The following is a 9,509-nucleotide window of genomic DNA, read 5'->3' on the forward strand; positions in this document are numbered from 1 at the left end:
AAAGCTAGCAGGCTTCTTAGGACCCTTCTTCCACATCTTTTCTGCAGCCCCGAGATTGATTTGGTTGCATTCACGTTTTGGTAATTTAATCCACTCACAAACACGCTCTAAACCGCCTCTCTTTTTTATTTCAGGTATTTGGAACAACTCTGACAAGCCACAGGAAAAAGGCCTTGCTTACTGTGAGTGAATCAGAATATCTCTGTGGGTTTCAATCTTGGTAGAGTGAGATGTCAGTTTTTTCACTTTACCAATGAATGAGTATGTAAAGTATTAGTGATGGCAAAAACTAATTCTACTCATTGACCTATTTCTTTCCAAGCTGTATGGATCTGGGTTAAACTTTGAGAGTGGCTGGTATCTGTTTTGATGTGACCTGGGAGTGCTAACGTAATCAGTTTTTCCACTCTGTTGGGAGAGGAGAGGTTATTATGACTCTGTACTACTTCCTGGATTCCTTTTTATGAAGCTGTCAAGCTGACTCTTGTTCTTCTCCTTTCCTCGCTGTCCATCTTCAACAACAGGGAGAAAACATTGTAAGTAGCCGACTCTGACGTGATTTATTACACTACAGTGCATCACTTCACTGGGGGGGGGGGACTTTAACAATAACCAAACAAACTACTGTCAACACTGGTATGCATGGCAGTGTTGATAAGATCAAGGAATATCGTGGCAAATGCATAAGGACAAATAATGGATTTATCTGGCTTAATTCATTGTAATTTTAGTTAGACATGTCAACATTGTTCTTGATTCACATTATTAAAAAACATGACGGCCATAACAAATGCTAAATAACAGTGACATATTCCCAGTCCTAAATAACACTATGAACTTTTTAGCACCTTGCATTACCCTCACACATCTGCCTTCTTATTTCTTTGGGCTTGTGGAAATGTACTGGTGATTTTGCATTTTCTAACCCATTAATTATAGATTGTGTGCATTGTCATGATTTACCAAAGCATTCCAATTGTTTTTGCGGTAATTTCCTGCCTTCCAGGCTGCCATTATTTATTTTAAATTTCATTGTAGTATGAAAACTGACTTTTTACATATTTGAAATAGCAGGAAATGGCCAATTCTCCAGCGTGAACACTACTCCACATACCTTTGTGTTAAATTGCATTGTTCTTGAGTGGAATGTGGTGGCTAGCAGAGGACATTTTGAAATCTCTTTCGTATTAGATGTTTGTTTGTTTTTGTTTTTTAATACAAAAAACTACAAAACTCACAATATCCTTATCAGGATGTCCACGTCGTATTTATCCTCTGGGTTTAAATTGCAAATGCATCATAATCAAAATGTTATCGAATCTTTAAAAGTACCACAGACCAAGATCCCTGCTGGCAACTGCATTACCCTGTAACAAAAATAGAACTCGCAAAAATAAATACAAGAAACCTAATGTACACTGTATTAATGTAAAAGTTTTAGGTTGGAAATCAATCTAAAAACATATGGCATCATTTGGTAATTCATGAGCAACAATGTATATAGGAGATTTGAAGTCAGGTTAAAATGGTAAAAGCCACCAGTGTTCTCCTTTTTAAGTTCAGTACCAGTTCATTTACATTTAAGGTATTGAGCAGATGCTTTTGTCCAAAGCAACTTACAGTAAGTACAGTTAATAATGTATAAAATGCCAACATTACAGCCCCCTCCTGCAAAGTATGGAGGCAGACACACAGTGACCCTCATACCTGGAGATGGAATTGGACCAGAGCTGCTTAGTCATGTCAGAGAGGTTTTCAGGTTGGTTACACGTAAACTACATCCTGTTCAGAGGAATGATTACAGACTGGTAAGGATTGCCTAACCATCCGGTTTGTATTAATGCTGTAGATATAGCTGTGTGCCGGTGGACTTTGAGGTGGTGCATGTCAACTCTGCTTTGGAGACTGAGGATGATATCAATAACGCCATCACTGCCATCCGCCGTAATGGAGTTGCCCTCAAAGGTAAGCAAACCCCTTTTTTTTTCTGTGTGCCAAGCAGAGTATGAAAACACAAAAAGCAGAGCAAAGCTATGAGAAGAGTGTCATTTATAAGAAGATCATGACACCAAAGTTTGACTGTGACATTACTTTACTCTCATCATAGGCAACATTGAAACCAAACATACCATGGCGCCATCTGTCAAATCCAGAAATAATCTCCTTCGGTAAGAGTTCATTGAAAAATTACATTTCATCCATAATTCGGTCTTTTTTGTCTTCTACTGTCCCTTGACTCATTGTTTTTTCCTGACCTGTTCCGTGTTTATCAAAAGCACAAGCTTAGACCTGTATGCCAATGTGATGCACTGCCAGTCCCTCCCTGGAGTCCAGACTCGCCACAAGAACATTGACATCATGATCGTCAGGGAGAACACAGAGGGAGAGTACAGCAATCTGGAGCACGAGGTCAGACAAAACAGAAACACAATCAATTCTATTGTCTCCTGAAACACACACTTATACTCCCTCTTTTAAAGACCTCTTTTGCATCTGTCTTTCTTTCTGCCTACCTTCTTCTCTTCTTCTTCTCCTTTTGAAATGGGAGTGATGTACTACCCATACATATGGTGGCCTGTAGGTTTCAGGCCTAATACAAAAGCCACAACACGATTACAAACGCCACAACACGATTACAAACGCCACAACAAAATTGGAGTTTTGTAAAATTTACAAAACAATTTACTCATTTGGCAGACACTGTTATGCGGGAAAAAGTCACCTGAAAAAGAATGTTCTTTCTACAATTCGAACCCGGACCTCCTGATTGTGGAACGGCTACACTGCTGCTGTACTACTGTGTAGCTGTGATTACTCTCCGCAGAGAGTAATCCACTGTTACTAAGCGTCTCTTTCGTTGTCAACTTCCATTGTGGTTCACTTCCGTTGTGGCTTTTTGTATTTGTGTTGTGGCTTTTGTATTTCCGTTGTGGTTTTTGAATTTGTTTTGTGGCTTTTGTGTTCGTGTTGTGGCGTTTGTATTCGTGTTGTTTGCCCAAGCCTAAAATTAATGTTTTTCTGTGGACACACCTCTACTTACAGTATAGAAGCGATGTGCAGTTACACCCTGCTTGTTACCTTTTTACACAGGAGGAGAATCTGTGTCAAGACTACGTGCTGTTATTAAGATTAACATCACCAACTAATACTTTAACTTTAATTGTCATGTAACAGTCATTCTCCTCCCTGTCTTCTTTTAGAGTGTATCAGGGGTAGTGGAGAGTCTCAAGATCATTACAAGGAACAATTCCCTCAGGGTTGCTGACTATGCCTTCCGACTGGCCAGGGAGAAAGGTCGTCGTAGGGTCACTGCTGTACACAAGGCCAACATCATGTGAGTTACTCAAGCCAAATGTATCTATCAACCAATCAATCAAGTTTTATTTAAAGTGCAAAATCACCAAATGACATTGTCCCAAAACACTTTACAAAATACACCTGAATAAAATTACAAAGGAGTATGATAAAACACAAGATCAGATCAGAATAAATTAATAATTGTAAGTTTTCTAAATTCTGCTCTAACTAAAAGCTTTATCAAATGGAAATGTCTTGTAAAAGTCTAGTATTAAAAGTATCATTCAAAAGCTGTCTGGCCTCCGGGAAGCTTTAAGCTGATGATACACAGAACAACTTTTAGAGCAATCGTGCAGGGCAACGTTGCCATCAATGGTAATGAGTAAAGATTACTACCGTAATACCCTTCCCCCACCACTCCGCTACCTGCCCCGCACCGCCGATATCCGTTCAAAACCTAGTCAGACTTGCCGCTAGCAAGATTGCCTAGCAACATTGCTCAAAAAGTTGCCCTGTATATCATCAGCTTTACATAATAATACTGCAACTTTTCTCTGTGCTGGAAATGTTGAGTGTAGCTTTTCTGCTCCAACAGGAAGCTCGGTGATGGCTTGTTCCTGCAGTGTTGCAGAGAAGTGGCCTCTGGTTACCCAGACATCACATTTGACAGCATGATCGTGGACAACACCACCATGCAGGTGACAGAAGAGGAAATGACACATCTCTGAGTTTGGAACCATTTCTAAATGTTGCCATATCGAAATGATTCACCCTGCCACCTTGTTTGTTTTGTGTTTTTAGCTGGTTTCCAAGCCCCAGCAGTTTGATGTGATGGTGATGCCCAACCTGTACGGGAACGTGGTGAGCAACGTGTGTGCAGGCCTGGTGGGAGGGCCTGGCCTCGTGCCCGGGGCTAATTACGGCCGGGACTATGCTGTCTTTGAAACGGTGAGTGTTTGGCTGTTCGTGGTAAGTAGGGCAATGTCCCGTCCGTTTTCTGAAATACAAAAAATCCATGAATCATGTCTGTCTGATATGTTGTAACTCTGAGTTTTGTCTCTTTCTTGCCCTTTTTTCTTCTGGTTCTCTAAGGCCACAAGGAACACAGGGAAGAGTATTGCGGGCAGGAACATTGCTAACCCCACTGCAATGCTGCTAGCCAGCTGCATGATGCTGGACCACCTTAAGTATGTTTTCCAGATTTAACCTTTCAGTACAAACCTTCCTTTGGATCCACCTGAGATGGATTGTTGTGACTGTAATGTATACCAGTAGTGTAAATTATTTCTCCGGTATGTCTCCAGGCTTCATGACTATGCAAGTTTGATCCGAAATGCAATCCTCACCACCATGAATGAAACTAGGGTAAGTCTTCCTTCACCTCTCACCTCGCTGCCATAAACCTAACAGGCCATTGTTGTGCGATGGAGGCTCAGAGGCCCTGGTGGCAGGTCTGGCATGCTTCCTAGTGGGCATCATGATACATTCACACAAAGCAGCATTATTGTCCTTTCAATGTCTCGAACATCTCATGAAGTGCTACAGTGTACGGTATCTGCTTTTTCATTGTGTGGCATCGGCCTTAATTACGGTCCTTGAGCTCATTTAAAAATCTGCTCATCATCCAAGGCTGCAGACTGGTTGCTTTGGCTGAATTTATGCGAGATGATGTGTAATGTGTATTTTATTTTTTTTCCAGTTGGAAACTGTTTGCATTAGGGGTGTAACGATACACCAAATCCACGGTTCGATTCATTTTGCAGAGAAACACAGAGAGAGATGTTATCTGGTATTATGTTAACGGACACGGGGGAAACGTTGCATTACGGAGCGACAGTGAAAACTGCAAATGTCACTCACTAAAGTTACTTTCGGTTATCGATCCGCATGCCACACACTTGAAAACTGAATCGCGGGTGAGTTTATTAAACACGGCGACTTTATGAAACGTACTGCTGATGGAGAAAGTCAGACGAGACACATACAGGGAGAGAGCGACAGAAAGAGGCGGAGCAAGACGGCGTGTTTGCCCTGAGAGACCAGAGGTACAGGCTAGGTGTGTGTGTGAGAGAGTGTGGGGAGAAGGGGAGAGGAGCCAATTCAAGTAATAAAAGACACTAAAATAAGGTGGAAAATTACCTACAATAACCTACTTTCAATAAAAATAGATACACACCACTAAGAGCCTTCCGGCTGCTGCTGCCACAGTTGCACTGTCTAATGAGAGCTCAACAGTCCAATGAGGGTGTGTCTTGGTTCTGTCTCTCGGATTCACGACACGAGACCATGGACTTTGGTGTCAAGGTTTCGGTTTCAGAACCGTTACAGCCCGAGTTTGCATACAAACACTCGGAGACAAATCCTAAAATCTAAAAAGTTTTTTTGTTTTTTCTTTTCTTGCAGTTGCACACAGCTGATATTGGCGGTCAGGGCACCACATCAGAGGTGGTCCAGTCCATCATGAGGATGATCCAGAGTAAAGGGAAGCTCACAACTGAGCTCTAAACACACTCATCAGAAGTGTGAGTTGGAACAGCTGTATCTGGTGACAGGTCCACAATGTGAGAGAGGATGTTGATGCGTGTCTGTAGCATCCGGTCTTATCGCTGACATCAGAGCGGTTATTTTTTATTCTTCACGTGACTTATTGAGCAGTTGACTGTACAAGCGACTTTCACATACAATAATAATGGCCTTTACCAGGCATTTCCATTATCGCTACTATTAAATGATAAAGCCTACTGTAAGGAAAGGTTATGTTTCCTGAGTTCAGCAGGTTCATTCAAACATCTGTTCATGCAAATTGTTATGAAACATGAATAAGCATCTTTTGCAGTATGTTAATCCCTGAACAGATGTTGGGGTCAGAAATATTTTAAAATAGCCTTGTATGAACATGCGTTGCCCACTCTGCATTCATCAATGTGGATCACTTTATTTTAAGTTCCAACTGTATTAGAACCTTTTTCAATTAACCAAAATGTGCGATGTTTGTCTAGCTTTTTTTTTGTCATACTGTAAGGTTAATTGTCGCCTGTTACACACTGCACTGTACTATACTGTGTGTTCACATCAGATCAACTGTACTATAAAAAATGTGATGTAGCTATTTCATATATACTGTTTCATGAGAGGAGGTGTACATCAAGTAACTGCTGTTGAAGCTGAAGTTTTACGCTTGTGCCATAATAATGGTTTCACCTAAAGTTTGGATCACATCACAAAAATATACTGTTGTCTCTAATCAGACAAGAGCTCTTAAAGCCTAATATGAAAAGACTGGGTTTTATCATATTTGTGGATGGGAATATATAAAATACTGTATAACAAAAATATTATCAATAAAGAAATAATCCACCCTAAAGTGATCTTTTTAGACAGAAGTTTGAATATGAAACGCCTTTCAAATGAGTTTTAAAGCTAAAGTAAATAGATTTTCAAAGTGTATATACACTCAGTTGCCAGTTTATTAGGTGCACTAATGCAGCAGTCCTAATATTCCTTCTTGAAGGTTAAAATGTTGAGTTGATTAAACTATTTTTAGAGAGGTTTTTATTCACTGTTTCTATTATTTCATCCACTTCATTTACATTAATGAGGCTAGGGCAAACACCCAACAAACACCCCTGTATTATGTTACGCAGTTGATCAGCACTGTGATCTACATCCTCCAAAACCGCTCTCTAAAATATTACAACCTTCATGAAGGTGGGATTTATTGCAGGACTGTGGTATTAAACAGCATTATTTTGTTGTACCTAATAAACTGGCAACTGAGTGTATATATGGTTTAAAAAAATAGGACATTTATACTGCTAAGCTCAGTTAAGATTTATCTTTTTTCTTTGCCTCTGCTTCAGAGAAAGTAGCTCTGGCCTCCTGGTTCTAAAGATTATTTTGCTCCAATTAAGATAAAGCTCACTGATCCTTCCGTTTGTTTTACAATTTCACGCTCCGTCAGTGTCTTTCTTACAACATTGGATGACACGTTGCTGTTTTTTTCACATTTCATCACTAGGTGGCAACAGCACTTTTCCAGAGTTGCCGCTAAAGTTGAACTTGGAGCAAGATGTGCTCAACTGTATGCATGTGCGCTCCATTACATAGTCTTAATCGTTTGACAAGGACAAAATGCAGAATATATGTCATCACTGTGGATCACTGTATGCTGTATGTTACTACTGTAGTGTGAAAAGGCTGCAGGGAAAATGGGATGCAAGAGTCTCTGGCAGGTGGACTGTTCCACATAATTGGGAACACTTGGGAATAATTGTTCTTTTCATGTGTTTTCTAGGAATCAGGCTCTTGGCTTCGGTGTATGTGTTTCTAAGACAAACATGAAGGATTGTGGCTTTACTCACTGTTGAAAATATCTTTTCAGCTTAGTTTCATTTAGTTTTTTAAAATAACATGACTGTGTGGTAGAGTATTTTAAGAAAAACTGCCCTGCTTGTTTGAGCGAGCAGATGAAGGAGGATCAGATAGATGTTTTAGTGGAGCATCATTCAGCAGTGACTTCCTGCTTACATGTACTGTACAAATAATCCCAGTCTGCCTTTCTTTCTCTGTCAGGGCCTGCGGTCACAGGGGCACCTCCCATTGTGATGGCACCGGACAATTTATTTATCATGTGTCCAACTCTGGGAAGGTTACACACTGTTCCATCTGTCAGAACATTTGCATATTTAGCAAAGGAATCCTTGATGAGGCATCTTCCTTTTGTTAGATGGAGTCGTCCTCTGAAATAAGCGATCATGCGTAATCATACGGTGTACAGTGCGTGAAATGTGCAAGGAATCAGTACATGCGTGCCTTGGCCTCTGCCAGTTGGCTGTTTTTAACTGGTTTACTCCCTCTTCATTCATGTCAGTTATTTGCCCTGAGGAAACAGTGAGTTGGCTCTTAAATGCCGTCGCTTTTCCCCCCCATTTAGAATCAGTCTTCCTTTTTTTTGCTGTACTTTGTGTAAGCGCCTCCTCACTCTGGGCCAGCTTTTTCTCATCATCATATTCCACTCGGGCTGTTTACCTCACTGTACCTCACATAATTTCTCATCACTGTCCATGGAGCTACTCACTCTCTCCTATGTCACCCCTCACCTCTCTGTCTCCCTCTCCGTCTCCCTCTTCCTCTCCACCCCGAGCTGCTCTGTCCCCCCCTCTGAGCCTCCACTGGAGCCGGGCCATGAGGCAGATGGTCGGAGAGAGAGATGTTGCAACAAACCAACAGCCACTTGACCTTTACGAGCCACCATTCAGTTCTTGTATAAACATGTGAAACGGACCAACTTGCTGTGAAGTCTTTTGACGCGATAGCTGCCTTTCAAGGGTTGGCTTATCCAAATTGCAAAATGAAAAAAAAAAAAATATACAGCCTTCCAGATCGTTGTAGTTTTATGTGCCCAGTTTTATAGATAGCCTATCTATCTCTGAGATGTGTTCTGGCTTCCTAATACAAGTAAGGTATGTGACATTTCTTTTTTAGTGCTCACAGCATTGGAAAAGCACATTTGGAAAATTTAACACCAGTAGTCTGGATAATCCAGAGATCTTAAAATAGTCTGTATGAAAACTGTTCACAGCATATTGTGATTAGAGTAATGGGGGACTTCATCTCAGAGAAAAAGATGTTGCTATTCTTTGATAATGTGTGCACCACGAACACCATTTTATTCACCTCCATTGTATTGGGGTGGAGGCTGGCTGACACACAGAAAGATAACTTTCCCACACAAATTAAACCAAAACTATCAGCATGGCGTGTGTGTGTGTGCTTTAAATGTTCCACATGCTCTGGTCGTCCCTGCTGTGTGGTTTCTAGACAATAGGGAATGAGCGCACTTGACAGCCCAGGCTGATGAAGGGATATTCTGTTTTGATATTTTATGTAGTTAGCAGACATTTCTCATACCACGTCCACTCATACAGATGTGTTTTATCTTTTTAACGCTCACTAAACTTGGAGCTGCTGGCTGATTTACCAGCTTAGATGTCTTTTTTAGCTTTGCTCCCTCTCCAGCATCTGCACCCTGTTTCTCCTTCATTCCTCCCTGTCTCATGTATTTTTCATCCGCCTTCCTACATGATAAATGCTTATCTGAACAGTTGAGTCAAACCACTAGATATGAGACTGTTATTAAAACATGTGGTTTTATTATTGGCCATAATTCTGCCCTGGCTAGCTCCTGATCGTATCCAGAGTCCTCCCCTTCT

At 40.9% G+C, this 9,509-nt stretch overlaps 1 protein-coding gene across 2 annotated transcripts in view; it reads left to right on the top strand.

Moving 5' to 3' along the window:
* Positions 1-6,661, top strand: part of idh3g (isocitrate dehydrogenase (NAD(+)) 3 non-catalytic subunit gamma) — an 8,479-nt gene extending 1,818 nt beyond the window's left edge. The window contains exons 2-13 of one of the 2 annotated variants that reach the window (XM_046057166.1): positions 135-182; positions 525-536; positions 1,662-1,759; positions 1,850-1,965; positions 2,108-2,168; positions 2,277-2,409; positions 3,201-3,334; positions 3,893-3,995; positions 4,099-4,245; positions 4,390-4,484; positions 4,602-4,662; positions 5,701-6,661. In XM_046057166.1, the coding sequence (XP_045913122.1) occupies positions 135-182; positions 525-536; positions 1,662-1,759; positions 1,850-1,965; positions 2,108-2,168; positions 2,277-2,409; positions 3,201-3,334; positions 3,893-3,995; positions 4,099-4,245; positions 4,390-4,484; positions 4,602-4,662; positions 5,701-5,802 (1,110 nt within the window). In that variant the 3' untranslated portion in view covers positions 5,803-6,661. The remainder of the gene's footprint in view (positions 1-134; positions 183-524; positions 537-1,661; positions 1,760-1,849; positions 1,966-2,107; positions 2,169-2,276; positions 2,410-3,200; positions 3,335-3,892; positions 3,996-4,098; positions 4,246-4,389; positions 4,485-4,601; positions 4,663-5,700) is intronic. The other variant, XM_046057165.1, reaches the window with a different exon arrangement.
* The last annotated feature ends 2,848 nt before the right edge of the window (positions 6,662-9,509 follow it).

This window comes from Micropterus dolomieu, linkage group LG08 (assembly GCF_021292245.1).
Source record: "Micropterus dolomieu isolate WLL.071019.BEF.003 ecotype Adirondacks linkage group LG08, ASM2129224v1, whole genome shotgun sequence".
NCBI classification, from domain to species: domain Eukaryota; kingdom Metazoa; phylum Chordata; class Actinopteri; order Centrarchiformes; family Centrarchidae; genus Micropterus; species Micropterus dolomieu.